Source organism: Ischnura elegans, chromosome 10 (assembly GCF_921293095.1).
Source record: "Ischnura elegans chromosome 10, ioIscEleg1.1, whole genome shotgun sequence".
NCBI lineage: Eukaryota > Metazoa > Arthropoda > Insecta > Odonata > Coenagrionidae > Ischnura > Ischnura elegans.
Window position 1 is genome coordinate 56,899,005 of NC_060255.1, and position 24,790 is coordinate 56,923,794.

At 39.0% G+C, this 24,790-nt stretch overlaps 1 protein-coding gene across 1 annotated transcript; it reads left to right on the forward strand.

Annotated features, from left to right (window-relative positions):
• Positions 1–432: 432 nt before the first annotated feature.
• On the forward strand, positions 433–24,790 carry LOC124166922. The gene is made up of 10 exons (XM_046544636.1): positions 433–818; positions 899–997; positions 1,080–1,204; positions 8,428–8,527; positions 11,078–11,197; positions 11,299–11,503; positions 13,349–13,484; positions 18,489–19,176; positions 24,036–24,154; positions 24,297–24,790. Exons 1-10 carry the CDS (start codon positions 599–601, stop codon positions 24,615–24,617), a joined length of 2,133 nt encoding a protein of 710 aa, XP_046400592.1. The 5' UTR covers positions 433–598; the 3' UTR covers positions 24,618–24,790.

Consider the following 24,790-nt stretch of genomic DNA (forward strand, 5'->3'; position numbering starts at 1 on the left):
TGATCATCTGCTTGGCAAGAGGATATAATGAGGTGATTCTGGAAATATTTCAGTGATTTAAAATAAAATTATTATTCAATGAGCTGCACCTTATATTTTTGGTGCAAGACTTTGTCGGTGTCAAGACGATCATCCTGCTTCCTATTAAATAATTTATGTGGAATACAACCCCTGATTAAATTTTATACATATTCTGGGCCATAGCTTCTGGTATTTTTTGATGCTTGGCCATTCATTTGTGAAATATAATTAATTCAGTTAAATTTCATTTATTGTTGTAATCAAAGCACTTCCCACCTTTTCCCTTGTACACGTAACTCATGTCAGAGGAAATGTTGGAAAATCCTCATAGGAAAATCATATTCAGCGCCCTTGTGAATCTGTATAAACAAGTACGAAGCGTAAAAGAAATGTGCGCATCAACAATGACCAACATGTGCGTTCGTTTTGGCAGAATTGGTTGTGGCTGATGTTTTGACGGTTAGGTAATGGCTGTTCGCATATGCTGAAGAGTGTATAGAATTTTTAGCTTGCCGATGACAATAGCTGTACTGAGCAGTAATGTTTACGCACGCCGTATTAAAGGGACAATTTTTTAATGGCTTTCAGAGATATCTCCAAGAATTTGGGCGGGAATTTAACGAATCGATACCTATCAAGATATCCGCACTATTCGTGTTTAGGGCCGAATTTACATTCCATACAACTTTTTGGCGAGGTAGATGATTTGGATCCTCGGTTAATTTCTGGTGAATCCATTCCTTTTAAATACTCTCTCCCGGTGCCATTACTACGGATGAAAGAAGCACCCAAAAGTTGTGAGTGTGTAAATGTGTTGTTTTAGGTTGAAGCATCTATTTGTTGAATCTGTTGTAGTATTTTGAAAATTTCGTTCTAGTTTTTTTCGGAAAAGATCCGGGGTTGGATATCGTTCATCAGAAAGCGCGATGGAAAGAAAATATACAACGGGAGCTCGCCCTTGTTTTAGCGCGCAAACGTAAGATCTTTCCGTTTAGTATTTACCGTCCTTTAATCATTAATAAGTGTATCTGTATTTTCCTTTTCATCCTTTTTTGTAGGATACAAGGACGTGCCCATGATTGAAAAGGAGCTACAGCGAAAAAAGAAAATGAAACGCCTGCCATCGCATGTTGTGTTGCTATCAAAGCTGCTGGAATATGATCCTTGTAGCGAATTTGACGGGGTTAGTTGTCTTTTTTTATACCTTCGAAATTCTGCGCAGATTCGTCGTCTTTTACGCAATCCCGAGAGGACATTGCTGTAAATTTGCCTAATGACTTCGCACATGGCTATTCTGTTTATGCCGCAGCCTAAATGACCTGTGAAACCGTATGGTAAAACTGGTGTAGTTTTTTCTGTACGGATTTTTAATATCTTTGTCCGCTATTTATACGATTAGAGGTTCACTAGTCATGGAAGTATCTGAATGTTTAGGTTTAAAAGTCACTATTGAAGTAGTAAACAGGCATGCTATTTAGTGAGGTACCTATGTTGATAATTTCATTTTCTCCACAGTTTCAAAGTTGGGGTTGTATATATTCATTTATACAACCCTCAACATCCGTATTGTCTTCATATTTAGTCTTATTTTAATTTTTAGAAAATTTGTAGCCACTCAGGATGGTGAATATTCCTGTCACTGGCTGCAGCTGTTTTTTATTAGTTTGTAACAATTTCTCTCCTCTCATAAAACATCATGACAATGAAGGACCGGATTTTCTCCTCCTTGAACGTGCTTGGATTATTACAGTTAGGTTGGGAAGCCCATCTGAAAGGTTTAGTACTGAAATTGTCCTGAATTTGTATGACTTGCAACTAAAGCATAATGAAATTTCTTGTGCTTTCTGCGTAACATGAACTAAGTTTTTGGGCATTGGTTTTTGGCTTGCTGTTTTTTAGGTGCATATGTCAATTTTCTTTAAGGAAAATCAAATAACAAATAAATATCAACTGATTTACATGAACTATTTTACTTTTTATACTTGTGTGCAGGTTAAGTTGTTCAATTTCAAGCTCTCTCAAGTATTGACTTTACCAGTAGTTCTCCACTAATCGTATTAGGGTCCTTTCTTTATTAACTAATTAGTTGTATCACAATCATTTGAAACTACTTTTAGTCCAGTTTGTTTTATTGATGGGAAAATGGAATGTTTTATATTCCACTCATCATGCATAGTATCTCTGCAGTCTGCTCTTGCGAGTTTTTCCTCCCCATCTCACCTTTCGTGAATGCCTATGCATCATTGTCACCTTGCCGACGTCTTTCAGCAAATTGGTGGATTAATTTTTCGTTGATCAAGTTATTGATAACTTTCGGTATTCTTATAATCTTTGTTTTTTATTACCATTATCTCATTCAATTCTTTGATAACATTCACATGTCCCCCACCTTTAACCCCTTCCTGCTGGTGCCTACAATAAGAAAACCTTTTTACTGTGGTACGAGTAGCATAAAAAATTTTAAACCTGCCTGTGCGGAGTTCTTTTCTGGGGTGGGGTTACACTGGCATTCTGGTCCCTTTTATTTGAGACACAACTCAATGGGGTGCCTGGCCCTTATCCTGACTAGACCCTCAAACCCTACCTTAGCACAATTCCACGGTCAACTTATTGTGTCACCGGCATTTTTTTTCCATCAAATAATGCCTTTGATTTTTGTAATTTATTCTTCTAAAAGAATTACCAGAATTTTTTTTAAGCATTATGGAATTTTACATAGATTCCTAGCGTAAGTGAACACAAGGTACTAAGACTATCAGTCCAGAAGTTCGTTATTTTTAATGCTATAATTTTGTTTAAAAGTTGCTTACGCATGGAACAAAACTAAGAATATATTTCAAAGTATTGAAAAATTGTAGTATGCAACAAAATATATCATTGCGAAAATCATTGACAACATTACCACTTCCAAATGGACTCCTTCTGTGAGGATGGTCATAAATGAGAGGAATGGTTGGGCTTAATTCCCGAGGAGCGGCCCTAAGGTCTCGCTAAGCTGGATCTCAGGCTGGGCCTCAATGCATCCAACAATTGCTACCTTATCGGTCACTTCCCTTCCCTCGCATCGGCTAGAGCAGACGTCAGGATGTTTGCGCTGAAAAATCCACAAAGCTATACCCGATGTCAGGTCTTCTGTGCGAAAATTCCTGTCGGCTCCACCTGATGTTCGGCACAAAAGGGTTAAGCTGACCTAACTACCCTCCTTTTATACAGCAAAGTCCTGATTATCTGGGCTAAAGATGGGGAAAGGTAGCACAAATAATCGGGAAACACAAATAATACAAATTTTCACTTGAATTCCATGTAATTTTAACAATATACGTAAATCAAATGTGTTAATATTTACACACACCGTTATTTTAGATATCTTCCTTTTCCCAACTGCAATCTTTTCAGCGGTGAATAATATTCCTTCTTCTCCATACCATACCTGGTTTCTGAAAACCACGCATCCGTGGCTGTGAGTTCACAGATTCTGAGAAGAGATTCGCACGGTGTTTTTTCACTAATGTTGCGAAACCCACCTGCGCAATTTTCAGAAACTACCCTGTCACTGTGCGAAGTCACGCATGGATAATCTGCAACACGAATAAACTGCAGCCGGATAATCGGGAGTCTGCTGTACATGAATTGCCACGAGAAAAAATTCCCCTGGACCGCAAATTCAATCATGGACATTTGGCTCTCTGGGTTACGGTGCAGACCTCTACGATATCGTGGTTCCTGAATTCCCATGGCAATAGGGTAGTTTCCTTCATGAAAGAAAACGAAAGGCATTGATTGCGATTCGTTACCCACCATTACTGTATTCATAATATACAAATTATTTCGTTTTAGAAATACCGGTTTAGACGAATGGCAATGGTCCATTTTTATCCTCATTTGAAAAGGGGCAGATTGGCGCCCATGCGATGGCACTCCACGTGACGTCACAGGGACCTAGTTTCTATACGAGAAGATAGGAGTTATACATCGTCTGAGGTTACCAATGCATGCATGAGGTGCAGAGCTCAGGGAAACATGTCTTAATAATCACTTATTAAAACTGGCTAAGGTCAGAAAGTTTTCTTCATTTGATAAGGTATTAATAATACTTATTTAAGCCAAGCGCTACCAGCCAGCAGGGTACTCAGCTACCCGCTAGCAGCCTGCGTCATATCAGCGCTCAACTCGCCTCAAGGTCACCTCACAGGGCGGCAGCGGGAACCAGAAATACGTCGCACGGAGAGATTTCCCGGCATTCATACTTACGCGTCGCGTTTTCGCGCGCTTGAAAATTTTCACTTTTCATTTAATCGCGAAAAATAGATATCGTCATTTAAAAATCTAAAAGTGTGAAATACGTACCGTCAACTGGTCTAAAGTCGGACACTTTTATTGGTAATTTACATAGAACGAGTTTGGTTTTTGATATACGCTAATATTTTGTTTACGTTAGAATTAAAAATCGGTCAATTTATGCATAAATACCGTTGCAATTGACACATCCAATGTTTTCTGACCAAAAAAAAAGAATAACGCGTGTCCGACTCCAACCGCCATTCCGGTATTGAGTCGGACAGTCTTATAATTTTCACAGAAATTAGTCTTTTCAGGCCCTACTGTCCGGATTTGGACGCACAAATGATGAAAAAAATGTTATTTAGTCAAAAAAAACGTCAAAGGGCTGATTACGGGATGATTTTTTGGTACGGAGCTGCATCATAATAAAAAAATATTTTGAGCGAAGACTTCAAAACACCATATTTATTGTTTATCCGTCTTTCAATAAATATTATAACCATCAAGGTTTACATTAAAATGGAAATAAGTCACTCTTCGGCTTATTTTTACCTCGAGTGGGGGATCTAGCTTTTTCTCTATTTGAATTAAATCCACTAAACACCTGTCATCTGTGTCCGGCCATTTAAAATGTTTTCCCGTTTTCCGTGCACATCGAATTTCTAATTCTTCGTCCTCAACACCTTCCACACATGCAACATAATAAATGACACTTTTCTTGCTTGGGAATTTAACTAACACCCATTCTCCAACTTCCGGTCCCTCAGGAACACTTATTTCCTTTTCCTCGCGAAGTTCTATTGCCGCAGCATTTGAAGATTCCCCTTCCAACGTTGAATCATTAAAATGACAAATTTGTACTGATCTTTGATATTTTTTGCTCTTTTTAGCCCCTGACGTGCCCAGATCAGTTTCCTCCGGACGTTTCCTCAAAATGTCGGTAGATGTGACGCTCTTACCAGGCTCCACGTTCATTTTTCTTTTTCTTGGAGGGGCATTACTCTTTTGGCCTCCATATCGCATTTTCTCCAACAGTTCCATCACTGAGTCACTCACAAGTTGTACGGTCGAGTTCCCTTCATTAATAGCAGAAGTACCTGATCCACTGGGGATCTTTTTCAGGACGTTCTCCGGGGAAAATGGGTGAATGCCGCAAGTGCGGAAACAAGCCATAAGATTAGCAGCGGCATTAGGCTCAACTCTTTCACACAATCTCATTAAGAGAGAAGGGAAGACATATTTGGGGAGAGTAACGAGTCTTCTATCGGCTGTGGCTCTCCATTCGGTTAAAATTTCTCTCCAAGCCATTTTAAGTGGCCGAAAAAATGCCACATCTAATGGCTGGAGCAGGTGAGTGGCGTTGGGAGGGAGAGACACAAATCTAATGTCATTTTCCTTGCACAATCTTATCACATCCGCGCAAAAATGGCTGGACAAATTATCACCAATCACTACTTTTGGGCCAATGAGGCTATTTGCCCATGGCATCACGATGGTTGAAAACCAATCAAGAAATGTAATTTCGTCGAACCATCCGGATGCTGACCTATTATATCTAGCACTCCTGGGGCCCCCAAGGGTCCATGTATCCCACATTTTCTCTGATTTGTATACCACATACAATGGCAATGTTTGCCCACTTGCTGTTCCCGCGAACATGATGGAAGTGGAAGACTTAGATGAGTTCAAAATACGCTCAGGATATTTAGTCCCCCTCTTGAATATGCACACTTTTCCACCAGGATCGTCACCCAGGTTCGTCTCGTCATAATTGAGGATGTTGGATGGAGGAACCCCGTCAATCGTCTTTCTCAGCTGTTCAAAGTATTGTTTGCATTGCTGAGGATCAACCTGTAAATATGTACGGAAGTTTTGGAGGAAACTATGAAAAACATGAAATAATCAACATGCACTGGAAATTAAAATAATAGAACGAAACCTTACCTTAGACCTCCTTACAGGAATATTTCTACAAGTCCGCAAAGAGAGTTCAGCATTTCTGTGGAGAAATCCTTCCACCCATTCTTCTCCAGGCAAATTATTCTTAAATCGTGGCTCAGTACGTCCAGCTTTGTCCAGATATTGTTTGGCCAATATACGAAGATCAAATTTAGTAAATGGAAAGCCCCATTCCGAAACCTTAGTCAAATTTGCACAGATAATTGCCTCCTCTTCTTCATTAAACACTGTCTGAGCTCCATGCTTGCCAGGGTGTTTTCCACAAACATGATCACAAAGAGTTGATTTTGGGATCTGGTATTTCTTGGAAGCAGCTCTGATTGAAAGTTTCTTCGATCTAACTTCCTCAAGTGCCCTCTTAATATCAGGGTACTTATCCATTTTCTGGGCCAAATAACACAAATTAAATTCCTTAGCGCAAAAAACACAAACCACACACACGTACACTTCTCCCGTCACTTGGCGTTGCTCTGTCCGACTTCAGGCGGGGATATGTCCGCACGCTGTCCGACTCAAGAAGGAATGACGGGAAATTTATTTGACGCTCAAAATTTGGATTTGGGTACATTGTAAACAATGAATACTTGGAGAGAATACATTTCTTCAGGATTATACTCAACTTTATACTGATTGTAACTACATTGACGAAGGTCGCATGTGAAAGTTAGACAGCGACATTTTCTTCAGATTTTTTTCTGAAATTGATCTTGCTACAACTTCGAGCCCAATTAAATCGAGACGGGCGGTGTCACGAATACTTCAAAAAGGAAACCTTATACGCTACGCGATCATATTTCGTCGCAGTGGGAGGGCCGAACTGAAACAATTCCATATCATTTCTAAATCAGAACTGCTCGGTGTCCGACTTCATACCCCCTGTCCGACTTTAGACGGAATGACGGTACTCCAGGAGTAATATTCTTTCAATTTAGGCAATAAAAAAATAATAGGAAACCACCCTATTGTACAAATCAGGAACCTGAATAGCATTGCTGGCCTCGGTGGCGGCGGGGTAACGTCCTCGCCTGCCAAACTAGAGGTCGTGGGTTGGAGTCCCGCCTGGGTAGGTTTCCCCTGTCCAGGGCATGGTTGTTCGTGAACGTTTACTGGTTAAATTTGTTGAATACTCCGATGTAAAATGGCCTAAATGAGCTGTATGCGGTGGTTTGAGAATAAAATAAAAATAGTGGTCTGCACAGTGGCCCGGAAAGCCAAAGGTCAGTGGTTTGATTCTCAGTCCAGGAGAATTTTTTCTCATGGCAATTCATGTATGTATTTTGACTCTGTTCACGTGGCAGACTTTGAAATATAACAAATACCTCCTTGTTGTTAATTCTATCTGCCTCTATGGTTACCTATTGCTATCTGTACATATTGCCCAAGAGTCCTTGATTTTCTACTATATTAAATAGTGATAATTATAGATTTCCTGTTTCCCTTGCTAAATTTAATATTTTCAATTAATTAGTTTATATTATGCCATTATATTTATATTGTGGACTTGGTTTTGATGTTGGGTCATAACATACAGTTTGGAGTATGTAAGTGAAAACTCATTAGGGAGTGTTCTAATGAGTGACTTTACAATCTCCTAAAGCATAGTGGATGAAGCCATGGGCTGACGTGAAGTTCAGTGAGACCTTGCCGAGACATCCTACAAACACACACTAGCATAGAAAAGTGACTTTCATGTTAATTATTAATCATTCATGAATTCAATATCTTAAGCTTTAATATTCAGAATGGAGCTCTATGATTTAGATCCTAATTGTACTTATGTATAACCCTCTTAAAGATATGCATGTAGAGCATCCACAGTTTGGACATTAAATGTTCAAATTCAATACAGGTGTATTATTTTTTTCTGTTTTTAATACAATCATTTGGTAATTTTATGCTTCTTTCACCAATCAACTTTTAAACTATTTGTGAATGATTGTCAATGATGATCTATTACAGTGAATTTCTTTTACAATGAAAACATTGGCTGTGTTATCTAATGGTATATTCTGATTGTCCCTGCAAGTGGTTGTTTCTGATCTGTTCACTAGTAGTTAATTTTTGGTAGAGAGCTGATTCGTAATATTCCTGCCTGAATTTCTCAATTGTTTTCTGCAATTGGTAAACACTAAGTTGTGTGGCTGATGGTGCTACCTTGTGTTTCAGGTTTACAACTGGTACTACTCAGGTGGGTGCCTCTGTCACGTTGCATTCAATGGACAAGATTTTCTTTTGAGACCTGGTGGAAATCATTTTGACAGGTTGGGTGAGTACAGGTTATATTTAAAATTTCAAGTAAATGTTTCAACCTTGGCACTCATCAAGGGGAGATAAGAAAACGAAATCGAAACTTGAAGCTTGTTACATGGCGGTAGGGCTCCATATTATCAATAACAGACTCTTTGTTACTTCCACAAAATATTTATAAAATTTCTGCTACCAGTTTCGGCTATTGCACCATTATCAAATACAGAAAATATATTCTTTATTTGATAATGGTGCATAGCTGAAACCAGTAATAGCAATTTTTGTAAATATTTAGTGGAAGTAAAAAAGTGTCTGTTATTGATAATATTGAATAGAAGTATCTTAAAGTGTATATCTGTAAAGGTCTATGTTCATTATTAAAAGTTATTTTTCTTGGAAACATATTAATTAAAGAAAAGGTTAAAAAAATTCATTGTCAAAAATATGCTCTAGCCGCAATGGTACGTAAATACACACTTTCAAATGATGAACTGATTTAAATATTTCCTAAAACATTTGTGAAACTACAAAATTTTATCTCTTCACCACTGTATTTTTATGGTCTATTCTTGTCATGCTTCACTGAAGATGCTATGCGTTACTAATGTGTATCTCAGCTTGCAGTGCTATCATGTACGATTTTTACATTTCTGCTGCAGGAAACTTGTATGCATGAGTGTACTGGTGACTGCAGGAAATATGCACAAGAGTGTTTGACCGTCTAATTGTACCCACTCTTCCAGGTCATTCTTATCTTTGTGACCTAAACTCTCTCTTTCCCGATGGAGACTGTTGGCAACCATCCCTTCTTACCCTAAGTACCCCTTCCTGACTTGTTATGGGTGTCATTACATTCTGTTGAGGTACTAGTCTGCCAATCTATTATCCTCTCAATGTGCTCTGTTGACTGGAGGTAAAGGCCGATATACACAGTGAATGATCATGCCATCATTCACGGCATCATGCGAGCCAAATTGAACATGTTCTAATTTTCACTGAATGATCATGCCCATGAAGGTTCTTTCGTAAATTTTTCCGTTGTTCACTGAGAATGATTTTATTCGCACGATCATTTACCGTGTATAGCGGCCTTAACGAAATGTTGCTGCATAGAGGAGTATATATCGATATGGGTATTTTTCAACTGATTTTCCCGGAGTTTGGTTTAAAATTAAACTGAAAATTACGTACAAACTTTGCATAAATGTGTTTTTTACTCCATAGAGTTTAAAAGAAATTCACCAAAATTTCCGATTTTCCATTAATCTGTCCAATAGTGGTAGGGTCCTCCCTATAGACCCTCCGAATAAGGATTGGGAGGGGATTAACTCGGGTATTTTATGTGCCCTGCCCCTTCAGGTGGAATAAAGGCTCTGGCCTCCCTCACAGAGTGGGAGATTAGAAATCTAGCTACTTATCACCAGTCTAGCTGAAAGGTTAAAGAAAAGGATATCTAGCAGTTTTGAAAATTTATCATTGCATATAGTTTTGGGAGAGTTCATCAATGCATGTAGTGTTGGAAAAAATACTTCCACATGGGTAGTGAAAGATGCTTATTGCAGCATATTATTGATAATCCTAGGTGAGAAGCCCAAAAATGTGATGGAGAACATCATAAAAAAATGTGGCTAATCCATTATTGATCATTTTCCTTGCAGTTGTGGCCTTCTTTGACTTTCTTTGCATCTTTATTGCCTGTATTGTTGAAAAAAAATTTGTTCAAGCAGCTGTTAGCATTTTATTTTCTTATGTTCAAGCACTAACGTTAGTGTGTTGAAGTAGTTCCATCATATACTAAAATAGAAGCACTCTGTACTTTCCACCTTTTACTTTCTACACTTGCACTTGAGAATGACGCAGAACAGGTCAAAACCGGTTGATAAGTATTAAATTAAGTGTGGAATGTACAAAGTGCCTTTTATTTTAGTATGCATAACTTCACAAAGTTAATGCCCCCCACCAACAACTCAGTCATATAATTTAAAAGTCACTCAGCTAATTTAAAAGTTTCTGGCAATTTCCACAAATACTTTAATTTTACTTCACGGCCTGTTTCAAAACATCTTTTATTATCTTCATGAGGAAATGCAAAATGCATCGATTTAATTCAACAGTACAGTTCTTATCTAAATTTTTGTTTCTCTTCACCAACCTTTAAATATCATAATTGTTATGGCATAGGGGTCCATTGTTCATTTCCTGGTCCAGGGGGAATTTTTTCCTGTGGGAATTAGTGTGATTAAGATGTTGCTGGTAATTAGTGCATAGTTAGTGCCATGGTTGGTGGAATGTGTCATTGTTTTGCTTCATAATATATCAAGTTATTCCAAGTAAGAAATACCAGGTATGTTTCATCAAGAGTTCTCAGCTTTTTAATGGGAAATACTCTTTTGTTTTCTTCTATGGCATTTCTATTTTAAAAGTTCACAAAAGTTTGCCCTCACATTCATTGATTATTCAATATCATTTTTATTTTAATAGTTTTTGAGCTTTCAATTCTTTTAAACATGATTTCATAATGAAGAATTAATTTTTTTCTACTGGTAATGATTTTTCATTGTTTTTGCAGATGCCATTCCATTATCTAAGGGGGAAAACGTTTACTTTGACCCTAAACTTGAAAACACTACCAAGTTTTACATGGGAAACAAGAGCCCCATCTATCAAATCATTGCTAATCAAGAACATGGTATGGGAATATGCATATTTTAGTCACTTTGCTCATTAGATTTCCTTTAATTACTTTAACTTATTTGTTTAATTTCATCCTCATTTTGCATTGAATCACAGGCCTTGTTGGAATTAGGCAGCGTCGGAAATGTAAAATACTTTCGACAATGGAAAGCGATGAGATTTTGAGGTTCTGTACGGTGGACAATTGTAAATCTTCAACAACTACTTTCACAAGCATTGATCTTGATGGTGCCAATGAAGGAAATTATGCTACTATGGATACTGCCAGCAATGTCCACATTAGAAGTGTTGATTGCAGTGCGTGAGTATTTTGTGTCAGTGTCGATTGAAAAAAAATACCTGTTCTCATTTCAGAATTTACATAATCACAATAATAAAATCTGAAATTACTTATTGATATTACACAAGCAGCTATAACGGTAGATTTTATTAGTTTTTATCATCAAGTTATGTTTATTCTTACTTCTGCTTAAAATCGTTGGGGAGAAGTTCTCAAAGAAGAAGTCGCAATTCCTTAATGGTGACTTGCGAGATCTTCTGCTCATTTTGTGAAGTCCTATGTTTGTGCTGACTTGCTCACACATGGCCCATTCCTAAGTGTAACCATGTAGGTGCGGACTCTCAAAGTGCGTCTATTGGTGAAACAAAAAAGGAAAGACAATGGCAGGTTCTACAATTGAATAAATACTGCAACCGGTTTCGAATACATAGTATCATCATCAGGCACTTTTGATGGAGTTGTTTCCACTTATATAGTAGTCAAGAGGGACGAGGGGAAGTTAGGGGAATGGTTGACAGCGTCATGGATTGGGTGGTAGGGTGGGGAGGTTAAGGGGGATTGGGTAGCAGCGCCAAGTCAGGGGCCAGTAGGAATGGGAGGGGAAGTGGAGTATGTAGGCGGGGGAGGAAGGGTGGAGTGGTTGTGCGGGAGACTTAGAGGGGGAGGGGAGTAGGTTGAGAAAACACATTGAGAATGGGGGAATTCCAAGAATACAATTGTTCGTTGACGTATTAATGACGGGGAATTTTGGCCTCGAAGAATTTCTAGCTGCTCCAGGGTGTCGAGTCTGGCACCGTTGCTAACTTTGTGGAGAATTTTTGGTTCAAAATTACTATCATGACCACATTCTATGAGATGTCTAGCTAAGTTCGAGGAAAGGTTATTGTTGATGAAACGTGATCGATGCTCTTTTATCCTAATGTCGAAGTTTCTTCCGGTTTTGTCAACATAGGTGCCATTGCAGTCGTGACACACAAGTTGATATACTCCACTCTGCTTCATACCACTGATTTTGTCTTTGGTGTTGCACAACAAGCTGCCTAAGGTTCTCAAGCTGTAGAACGCTGGCCTTATCTCAGTCTTCGGAAACAATTTGGACAGTTTCGATGATGTTTCCCCGAGATATGGGATTCTGCACCATTTCACTTCCGAGGGCTTAGCCATGGGTTCTCCCTTGTCACCTCTATCAGCGGATATATACATGGACAATTTTGAACAGATCGTCTTCTCTCACAAGAATCCACTGGTGACGAACATATTTTGTTGGTACCGATACGTAGATGATGTTTTCTGTGTGTGGACTGGCTCACGAAGGCAATTAGACAACTTTGTTCCATTTCTAAATAAAATAGACCAGAATATCAAATTCACCTGTGAAACTGAGACAGGTGGAACTTTGAACTACTTGGATTTAGCGATTTAAAGGTGCAATGACAAACTCGATTTTTCAATCTACAGGAAGGAGTGTCACACTGACCATATAATTCCCGCAACGTCAAGGCATCATTTCTCCCACAAAATGCTCCACTTAAGATAGTCATTAGTTGAAGAAAGCTTAAATATGTATATCATGAAATTAGTACTGTTGCAAAGAGTACTGTCTAACGAGAGACAAAAAACTATCCATGTCCTCTACAATCAATGTCACAATTGACGCATAGTTAATGCTATGATTGAAGATGCACAATTTGTGCTGACATAGAATGGTCTGGTTTGTAATCAATGAAGTTATGCCAGTTTAGGTTATTGTGAATGGGCTTTATTTTTAAGAACCATGAGAAGTTGACGAGGATGAATCTCCTAGGTACTTACCTGCTGCTGTTTTTTTTCCATGTAATTTTAATGTAACCTCTTTTATGCTTACAGGTCTTTCATTTCCAAATGGTCTGTTCCTGGTTGCTCAGATGATGGATTTGACAAATGGTGTTGTGCACAGTTTGGACAGAATAAGGATAGCGTTATCTGCATCAACCGGCAAGTTATTAGAACTTATGATATAAGGGTATGTATGTGTGTTCTTTCCTCACTCTTAAGTCTTTAGTAAAGTTTTAGTACTGCCCATATAGCACAAAATATCTACAAAATGTCTGCAAAATATCTTGAACGTCTTCAGCTTATATCTAGAAAATATCTTGTAGACATCTTCTAGACATTTTGTAGGTATCTGTGTGTCCGCTTTTCTGATATCTACTAGATATCTTGAGAAGATATTTTCTAGACATTCATATTCAAATTGGATCGACTGGGAAAATTCAGACTAAATTACTCTAATATAATAGTTTTTGGTATGACAATAGTTCATTATTCAACTGACGGCCTGCTGGTGGAGCAGGAGGTGATGGTAGGGTGTTTTCTGGGTATTCTTCCCGAGTATTGGAACCTCTCTGGCTTTTGCTTCTTTCTTAAAAGGGGCTCCATCCTTCAGTTCCAAAGTTGAAATTTCCAAAGCAGCTCACAATTTCCTTTTAGCTTTCTCAAAGGAGTCTGCAGCATTATCAGTGAATGTTGATTCAGTATTTTTTAATTGACTAGAACTAGAATTTTGACAAACCTTTTATTTTGCTGAATTGGATTTGTATATTGAAGGTAATTAAGCTGAGACATTCCATAGTTACCTATCAGTTTTGATTAATCAAATAATAAAAAATTTTGCTAAAATTGTCGATGTTTGCTCTATTATCATAAATATTTTTGTTTTTTGAAATATGTATCATTTATTTAAATAATCTTTTTGTTAAATTAATTTCCAGTATTTTTGAAGGCCAAGCAGTGGCCGTACTTTCTTAGAATAGACACATTGTAGACATATAGTAGATATTCAAAAATCAATTTTTCATAACTTTAAATCGCTTTTATAAACATTTGCCACAAGGTTTGCCTTGGCTTTTTTAGTGCATGTGCATACAATGACTTTATCTATCCATCCTCCAAAAAGCATAGCAGTTTCGCTTTTTTTTTTCAAGATTCAGGTGGTTTTTTTTATAATTTCACTGAACGTAGACAATAAGAGTCTCCACTCAAAAAAACACATATTTAAGACATCTTGTAGATACTTAAAAATTACCTATACTTAAAATACTAATACCTAAAAATCTTGTAGATACTTAAAATACACCAAGACATTGTAGACATGCTCTAGATATCTAGAAGGTACATATTTTGTACCATGTGGGTGGTTATCTGGGGAAATGTATATTGGAGTGATATTATCTAGTTAAACAGAGTATATTGTACCACAAAATATTACTCTATGCTAGTACACATGTGAAATAATCTTAATTGACCCTGCTCTGAACCTATGTCAAAACTTGGATTCATAAACAGTGCCATGTTGAAATTCCTTTTAACTTTCCAGAGACAGTCTTGAATTGTGATAAACACCCCTAATCCTAAAATATGCCTTGCACTCCTGGACTGTGCTGTCCTTGTGCAATCTGATTTTATTGTGTGTAATATATACAGTGGAAGCCCCTTATAACGAGTACGGGATATAGCGACAAGCTCGAATTAGCGACAGCTACCCAAGGAACCATTTTAAACCCTATGATTTAAATGTAAAATAAATTCGTATTAGCGATAATGGCTCGATTCCTCTCTTGCGCCATTCGTAATTACGACAGGTTGACTTTTTGACCACGTGCCACATCTCTGGAATTCAATGCTTTTAAAACGGCATTTTTTCCGCCAACGTCGACGTCTACATGTTCCGTATTCTCCTATTCTTCTTTCCTTAATATCGAGTACACATTTCATTGCTCTTTTGTCATCTCCCTCCCGCGCCTCCGCAGTGAGGTTAAAAATTATTCCGCCCGTCTGCTAGCACTATGGTTGGTAAACGCAAGTCCTTGGATTTAAAAACCAAAATGAGAATTATTGCAGATTGTGAAAGTGGAGAGTGTTCAAAGAGTGAAATAGCGAGGTGATTTGGAATTAATACATCGACATTGTTCACTATTTTAAAAAAAAAAGAACAAATTCGTTCGGCAGTGCTTAAAGAAGGGCGTCCAAGCACTCAAAAACACCTGCGGCCCGGAGAGCATCCGCAGCTAGAAACTGCTCTTTTCTCGTAGTTTTGCCAGCAAAGAGCCGCAGGGATTCCTATCACAGGCCCAATGATGAAGGCTAAAGCTGATTATTTGTGTGAGAGGCTTGGTGAAGACAATTTTAAGTGCTCGGATGGATGGTTTGCTCGATTTAAAAATAGGAAGGGGATATCCCTTCACAAACTATCCGGTGAATCATCAAGTGTTGACGTTAATGCTGTGGAAGGCTGGGCTCCGGTCCTTAAAGACTATTTGGACAATTACAGCCCCTGCGATATTTACAACGCGGATGAGACGGGCATATATTTTAACCTTCTCCCGGACAAAACTCTCGCCACTCGAACGGACCCCTGCAAAGGAGGGAAGAAAAGTAAAGACCCCGTAACTGTTCTTTTATGCGCCAATATGGATGGTTCAGATAAGTTAAAACCATTTGTGGTGGGGAAATCTGCCCATCCCCGATGTTTTAAGGGAGTTAAAACTCTCCCTTGCACTTACGAAGCAAATAAAAATGCTTGGATGACGGCTGCTATCTTCACGCAGTGGTTACGAGCGTTTGATGCCAGGATTGGTGAAAGGAATAAAAAAGTACTATTATTCATTGACAATTTCCCAGTCCATCCACCAATAGAACTAAGAAACGTCAAAATTGTGTTATTACCACCTAACACTACGAGCGTTCTTCAGTTCCAGTCAGCATTCCTATCAAAAAGTGTGCACTACTGCCGCTAGAGGTCTCTACGTCCGCTGATATTGCGTCTGATTGCGTGAATCTCTACGAAACATAAATATTGCTAACAGACAGACAAAGAGTGGACTTCATTTATCATTTGTCCTTCTATTTATTTGAAACAGTTTTTCACCCTTTCCACCGAAGATAATTGATATGACTAATATGCTTTTAGATGCCGTAATGCTGTTTGGTTTCATGATTCCGATAGCATTTGAGTCGGCTGTTTTGAAATACGATAGTAAACCATTCATACAGGCAGACTTGAAGCATAAGAAGATTACTTCCACCTTCATTCCGCCGTTAACCTGAAAAAGATACAATTGCAATGCTCATGTGGAACCCTAAAATTTTATCACGCTCCTTTCGTCACCCAATTGCAGCAGCCACCCATCATTTTCATTACTACTCAGAAAGATAGAAGGTATGAATTTTTGAACAGATTCCGAAGTTTTAGCATTTAATAGTCTGATGCATAGCCATAACTGGTAGTTATGACATGTATATTTGGAGCATCCAAGAAATAAGGATAATAACAGCTCATAATGCACAGTTCAGTACGAGTGAGTCTGAAGTTGGGACTTTTAAAATAGACTTCTTAATGCCTCGGCATATAGCATCCTGCATAATTACATATGATTTGATCATAGATTGCAAGTGAATATGATCATTAGTGAATTAAATGTTCAAAATAATGATTTAAAACGGCTATCATGCTGCAATTTTTGCCTCTCGGCAGAAACAGCCGTGGTGACGCCTGATGAGTGATTTTTTTTGTGACGATGTAATTGCATTCGGTAACAACGACAACTCACTATAGCGACAGATTTCTCTGTTCCCAACAGCTGTCGTTATAAGGGGCTTCCACTGTACCTTGAAAATAAGTTGAATAGCAGTTAGAGTACATTGTAACTCTTTTTTAATAAAATTACCGCAGACTCGTTTTAAATCATGTTTTAATTTAAAATCGTTTTTTAGTGAGAATTAAAAACATTATTGCAATTATTTATCAGGTTTCTTATCACCAGGATGTTTATTGTTTCCTTCCTGAATAGAATATGTATCAATGAAAATTATTTATCAGGCTTCCTATCATCAGGAATTTTATTTTTTCCTTCCCTAAGAGTATATGTAGTGATGAAACTTAAGACATTAATTGCATACTAAATGAATGCATGAAAATTTTCCTGCAAAGCAATGGCCTCATTCAGTTGATTATACATTGTTAATGTCATGTTTGGAGGATGAAGTCTTATTATCCCTCTCAGATTACTAAGGGCATTAATCAAGTGCAGATTTCTTGAAAGGAGATGACCGATTTATGTAATGCATTTTTGTGCTGTTAATCATTGCTTCTTTTCAACCTTATTTGTATTGAAATTGAATTTTTTGGGTCAGGAATGAACAGTTTCGTAACCCAGTAATTGTTTGACTTAACTAATGAGAAAAGATAGTGTGAAAGAAAGTGTATTCAGCAAATTGTGATTGCTTTCGTTGTATTTCTGAAAAATTTTCTGTTAATCTGTTAATTCATCTGTCATCTCTTTTATATAATGACTAACTTTATATGCAGGATTTGAGAGCGTCTTAAAATTCAGATTAACACTCATCCCTGCTCTGGAAAACGCTAAGCATTAAAAATTTAAGGAATGCATAAGTAAAATTCTGTACCAACTTGGTCTCTTTTAACAAATTTTTGGTCCTAATCATGGTTTTTACATTTATAATATTTTTTTCTTGATCCATAGTTGCAAGCAGTGGTGGATCGATGGGGGAGGAGGGGGCAAAGGGAGCTATAGCCCCCCCTTGGGTATCCAATTTAAAATAGATGGAATGGTAATTTTTTCCGACCATTACTACTGCTGGAACTTTAACCCCCACTTTGCCCCCCTTGTCCCTATCCTGGATCCGCCACTGGTTGCAGTGGCGGATACAGATGGGGGGCGCAGGGGGCGCACGCCCCCCCTTTGCGGGGCCACCCGTATTGCCAAACATAGCAGAACCATAATTTTAACTTTTTTATATCATAAGATGGCATTGTCTTGAATGTGTGTTAAATCACTTTAGTTAAAACTTCTGAAGCTCTGCATGTGACTTGATTATTTTTTATTGCGATAAAAGTAAAGGTAACTCAAGATGTCTTTTGCGCCCCCCCCTTGAATTTTCTCTGTATCCGCCACTGACTGGTTGCAATGTTTCAATTTTCTTATTTGATCTATGTTTCTGTTTTCAGGCCAGGAATATGAATACGATGGAGTTTTCCTTTAAAGATTACCCAAATGTCGAGAAGTGTGAGGAAATATCGTGCCTTGTCAAGGGAAGTGAGAAATCTTCCCATCCACTGCTCTACGTAGCAACCAGTCACAACCTCCATGGTTTGGACTTCCGTTTCCCGCGAGCATTTGTGCAGCGGTGGACACATGGCATGGAAACCTCTCCCTCTTATGCCTGCATCGCTCATGTGAACAGTGGAAATGGGGCCAATCCCTTGGAGGTGGTTGTTCTTCGAAGCCAAACCACCAATGAGCTCAGAGCCATTGTCAATCACCCATCCTCGGAGACAAACAGCTTTCCCTTCAGTAATTTCTTCCCTATATCCCTTCCTTCGTACCATGACGTGCTCAAGTTTGGTCACTGGCATGGAAGGTTGTTGGATCCCGCAACGCAAAGGAGGCTGTCCATGTCCTCCATGGGAATGTGCTCCTTTGTAGGCGGAGGTGGTGTCATCACATGCTTGTCACAGAACTCTCTCGGTGATGTCTTTCAGCAGCACATCATTCCCAAGGAATGTGATTCTAGTCTGATGGCAGAGGATGTTGTTCGCATGTTGAAGAAGTGGGAGAAGTCAATGCCTAAGGAGTCGAAACCTCGGAAGAAGTTGGAGACAGTTATTCGGACAGATATGAGGTCTTTAGTGAAACGTAAGTTTGTAAACTTGTATTTTTACGGGGGTTAAAGTTTTTAAGTTTCTCCGCAAATTGGGCTCATCATCTTTCTAAAGTCCGGCCAGTGAATGTCGTCCGATGACAGCGCAATGGGAGGGGAGGAGAACTGTGCGCCAGCATGGTTTACAGCCAATCGCTGTCCCCCTAATGCAAGTCACTCCCTCACCTAGTTATACAACATTGTCTCTTGAATATGAAATTTTGGAACAATCCTGAACCTCCAAAATAAGCCCTTACCTCGAATCACCAAAACAAGGAATTCATCCTTTGGGCCCTTCACAATCGTCATCCCTTTCAGGTCATTTCTTCATGGAAGTCTTTTGTTTACATGTGACGTGGGCGTTTGCCTTCCTTACCTGGCAATCTTGACCTCTACCCCAAACTAGACCCTTTTAAATGTCATCAGACAACTCTAGGCAGCTGGACTGTAATGATTGGTGTTTCTGATCGCAAAATGTGCAGTATGCACGTATATCTATGTAGAAATTACCTTTATCGTGTGTTTCCATGTGAATACAGTAAGTCCTTCACTTAGGAACAAGATATGTTCCAAGACCGTGGTCGGTAGTTGAATTTATCTCCAAGTTGAAAAAGCTAAACAAAGCATTGAAATTGTAGTTATCCTGCAGAATGCAGCGCTTCATTTCAGGTTTGCATTAACTCACGATGACAACGAAATGATCTAGCTGCACGTGCGACGCAGCTGGGGCAGATAAATTTTGCTGCCCAGAGTAAGGAAGTACGGGTGAAACACTCAAAAATAGGGTGGTTTCCTATTTTTTTATTGCCTAAAAGATTATCTAAAGATTATTACTCTTGGAGTATGTATTTCATGCTTTTAGATTTTTAAATGACGATATGTATTTTTCGCGAATAAACGAAAAGTGAAAATTTTCAAGCGCGCGAAAATGCGAATCTTTTATGCAGCTGGTAATAATCAATTTTTTAATAATCCTAATTTAGTGTCTTGGAGAACTGTTTTAATCACTTTTGTTAGTAAGCTGAATGTGGTTTATAATCTTCATTGCATTTTTAAGTCTCATGCATGACAATAAAAGGTTATTTTTTTAGTATTTCACTTTCCTAGGAAATAGAATGAATAAAATTTTCCAAGATTTCCGGGCAGGTAAGAAAATCTGAGAGTGCCAACGTTTCGGGTTGGGTCTCGTCACCCATTCTCAAGGCTACATTAAAAATTTTAAGTCATCATTGAAGCTCGGAATCAGGAGGTGTGGGATTGGTTGAGTCCCAAATGTCGTGGCACAGGACCGTGGATCAGACTTAGCTGTGGCGATCGTAATTATTTTCAGAGTTTGATTCCAAGAGCTGCCGATCAATTAACCAGTATTTCTGTCTACATGTTGTTGTTGTTTGTATCAGTAGCCTTGAGAATGGGTGACAAGATGGAACCTGAAATGTCAAAGCTCTTAGATTTTCTTACATTACATGGAAACCCAAGAAAAGTTTATTCAGATTATTTATTTAACACCAAAAACAGCAATAAGACCTTTTCATTGGTTACATAAAAAAATAATATGCTATGTTTACATGATACAAACTAAAATAAAAAATTATCTCATGAATACCAATGATGATTCATAAATGTAATATGTACAAAAGGCTGAATCAGATTGAAAGGGTTTGCAGTTGGCTGTTGAAACTGGTGCAGTAGTCTAAGAGATCAAGAGAAGAAGTATTTGAGAGGGAACTGAAGAGGGAAGGAAAATTATAGGAAAGGGACCTTTGCAAATTTGTTGGAATATGGGTAGGTGTAAAGTTTCTGTATCGCAGGTCGTGTGGGCTGGAATGTGGAGTGAAAAGAATGAAATGATATCAATTCATCTGAAAGACCCATTAATAATTCAATGAAGAAATTTGATGTCGGATGTGAATTGGCGGTGGGTTGGATGTAATTAGCCAAGTGAAATTAGTATTTCCTCATGTGAGGAGAGTCTGAGGTGAGGTATGCAATGATTTATTATTGCTAAGAAGAAATTGAGTGTACTGTTGAGTAGTTCTAGTGTAGTAGGGAAAGCAGTTGACCAAATAGGGGGATAATTTTTGGGATCGGTTGCTTACGTCCATTTAGCATGGATTTTAACCTACGCAGTTCGAAGATATCGTTTTGATGGTATATGATTCCAACAACTGCCAAAACATTGTTAGCAATTGTTATTATATGGTCCTGTAATTATTGGTCAAAAGTGATGCCAAAATCAGAGTGGGAAATGACTGAGGGAATGGGTTGATTATTTAAAGTAAAAGAATCAAAAGATTTAGTAAAGTCAATGTAACAGACATCCAGCACACATACCGTATAAGCGTGTGTAAGAGGCGCACCCCCATTTTGAGGATCGAAGCTATAAAGAAAAAATATTTTGCGGCATTTTTTTTATCCTATCGTGCGGTGTTGCAGACGTATGCCTGGAATTTCGACAGTTATCGAAATGTCCTCTTTTAGTACTATTTGAAAGCGGAAATTTTGATAACTGCGGCGGTAATAGCAGCATAAGAGGCAGTAGAAAGAGTTCCGATCCTCTCTTCGCATACACCATCACTCTACGTTGCTTGTCCTACTCACGAACAATTTTGTTTAAAAGCTGTCGCAGGAGTATTGCAATAGAATTGCAGCCGTGGAAAATTTTAAGGCAAAACACGACAGGCACATAGCATGAACCTTCCCAAGAGATTGGACAACAATCGGGGCAATCTCAGCGCAGTACGATAACAACCACGTCGTATATTTAAGGCCCCTTGCACACATATGGTAAAATATCGGCCGTCCACATTCCAATAGTGAACAATGGGAGAGCATTGGAGCTTGCCCACGTACCGACCACGCGCCGGCACCGGCAAAATGCCGGTTAGCTGCCGGCCATTGTCACTGTGGATCGCCGGCGCCGGCTCAAAAACATAGCAACTTATCGTTTGACCGGTAAAACTCCGGCGTGTGTGCAAGCATCGCAGGCCATCCAAAATCGGTGTGTGTGCAAGGGGCCTGACGGAACTACCTTCGGCTATCCATCAACCAATGCCTCTGCCGTTTTTTTCCTTTCCGATACTCCACAGGAAAATATCAAGTTACAGGGGAAAAATGCAAATGTGTTTCATCCCTACCCCACCTCACCAACTGACCTTTTTCAGTCTACCAGGTTCAATTCTCCGAGTTTCTGGAGGTCAAATGCTAGGTGAGTCACCTTCTGAGCCCGGAGATATCTCGATATCTTTCAGCAATTATATGACACGCACGAGGTTCTAAAAAGCATTAGACCTAACGCGACGTGTATCTGACAGCATTTAAGTTTTTTGAGCTCTAATTAATTGACACAAAGATTTATAGCTAAAACAAGGCTACTAATATTCAACATAGTCCTAACAGCACAATTTTGGAAGAAACAAGCGATGCGTAAGCGCATTCAAACAAGACGAGACGGACTGGAAACTTCAGGCAAGGCAAACTGCATATATCACATTGCTTCGCCTTCGCCCCTTCGCTTTCAAGGCAACGACGTCTCATGCAAGATCGGACGTGTTCTTCCCTTGCTCCTTCGCTCATAGCATCGTCGCTTGAAATACGGAGGGGAGGTAGCGTGCTCCTTCCCCTCGACCTCTCCTTCAGCGCTCTTCACTTATAAGCATTTCCGATTTCTTCTATCCACCATTTAGTCCAACAATGAACACACTCGTCCGAAATTTTTAAACCGCAGGTTTTGACTCAAATATAATTTTCAGTTGCAAAAATCCTCTTATTAGCGTCTGAAGATAATTTTTGAAAAATCAGGTGCTCAGCGTAATGGAAATTGCTCGGCAAGACAGGTGTTGACTATTAACCAGGTATGTCCTTCAAAACTACGCGTTTCTATACGTTTGATAAGCGATTACTATATGCAGTATAAATGCCGCGGGATGCCCACTCGTGGCAGTAAATTTAGCGTGCGCTCCGGAGCGAATCACCCCGCGCGATCTTTTCAATGTTCACCTCTGGGGTACCGACGTAACAGTGCGATGCTTGCAAGAAATTCAAACAGGAGCATTTTAAAAATACGTCACTAAGGAGAAACTCCACTGCCTGCCGCTTGATTTTGACCCAGGGTTTCAGATGACTGACTGAGGCTGAAAACCAAGGCCACTCTGTTCCCCTAAGACTTGCGACCGGGGAAGGGGAGGGGGGAAGATAAGAAGTTTGTGTAAGAGGCGCACCCCCATTTTCGGCTGCAATGTCTGGGGGAAAAGGTGCGCCTCTTACACGCGCTTATACGGTATATTTTTGAAGGCAGAAATTACATGGTGGTGAAGTACAGAGAGATTAGTCAGGCAGGACCCATGAGGAAAGAAACCATGACGTAAAGGCGATATGTGAGGGAGAGTGAAATGATGTATGCGGTTATGGATAAAAAGCTCAAAGGTGATAGATAAAAAATGATAATATGGAAATAGGTTAATAGTTCTCCACATTCTCCCTTGGGTCAGATTTCAAAATGGGAGGTAGGTTTGATTTTTTCCATTGAGCAGAGAAAATTCCAGGTGATGAGAACCTGTGGAGGCTTATATATAGGAAGGTAGATGTGCGGCTAAGAAATAATAAACTGATATTATCAGAATCAGTTTATTTCATTATAGGCAAAGAAGGTAAATAAGATAACACTTCTAGTGGAGTGGTGGAAATGGATGCCAGGGAATGAGCAGAAATAGGCTGAACAGAAGGGAGACAGGTGTTGGGAAGTGAATGGGTGAAATACGTTGTTGTGTAAATGTGTCTGGTAAGCATCATATTTATCACCTTGACAATGTGTTTGAATAGCTCTGATTCTTTGATTGCCCATTGTTTTTTTAAGGTGTGACACAGAATCCTAAGGACCAAATCCGAAAGCCTAAACCCATTAATACAAATTGGAAGATTTCAAAAAGAAAGGTGCTGACATACACAGATATGCTTGCAGAAAGAATCCGTGGGGTAAGTTCCTCTTCTACTGGTGAAAAATTAATGCAGATGCAATTAAATGGTGAAGTTTCCGTATTTTACTCCTCTTTTTTTGTGAGTAAAAAGTTGGTAACATAGTTTATGAGTGACCCCATACCTTCTTGAATCATTCTAGGTTTGGCAGTTGGATGATGAAGATGAATGGAATAGCGATGAAGAAGTGGAGAAAGTACATTTGATGCCCTCACAAGATCCGGCCGAGAAGGTGAAGCAGTGGCTGGGGACAGCCAATGACATGGTTACCTCAACTCCAGTAGCATCTCAAGGAACTCTTGAATCTGTTCCACCCTCTTTCAAGCCTCAGTTGCTGGAAAGTCAGCTTTCTGAGTTTGAAAATGTTGATTCCCCTGCCGCAGCATTAGTTCAAGAAGCCAAACGGAGACTTTCTGTCCTTGAATCTGGACGTGCCAAAAGACGACGTGTTGACGGTTTCTGATGGGGTAAATAGCATTTTATTCCATGTTTGCATTTAAGAAATGCTTATTTCCAGTCCACAGAAGTACCTGTTCAAGGAGGTGGTTGTAAAGTCAAAATGTGATAGTTGTTGGTTTTCTTTTTTATTTATTGCCTGCACTTAACAAAGTTATGGATTGTCAGTGCCTTGTTTTT

Excerpts from the sequence above, each read along its gene's own strand:
- LOC124166922 (XM_046544636.1), top strand. The coding sequence starts at position 599 with ATGGCTTTCAGAGATATCTCCAAGAATTTGGGCGGGAATTTAACGAAT. Across the intron at positions 998-1,079 it reads CCTTGTTTTAGCGCGCAAAC|GATACAAGGACGTGCCCATG; the intron begins GTAAGATCTTTC and ends CCTTTTTTGTAG. Across the intron at positions 1,205-8,427 it reads CTTGTAGCGAATTTGACGGG|GTTTACAACTGGTACTACTC; the intron begins GTTAGTTGTCTT and ends CTTGTGTTTCAG.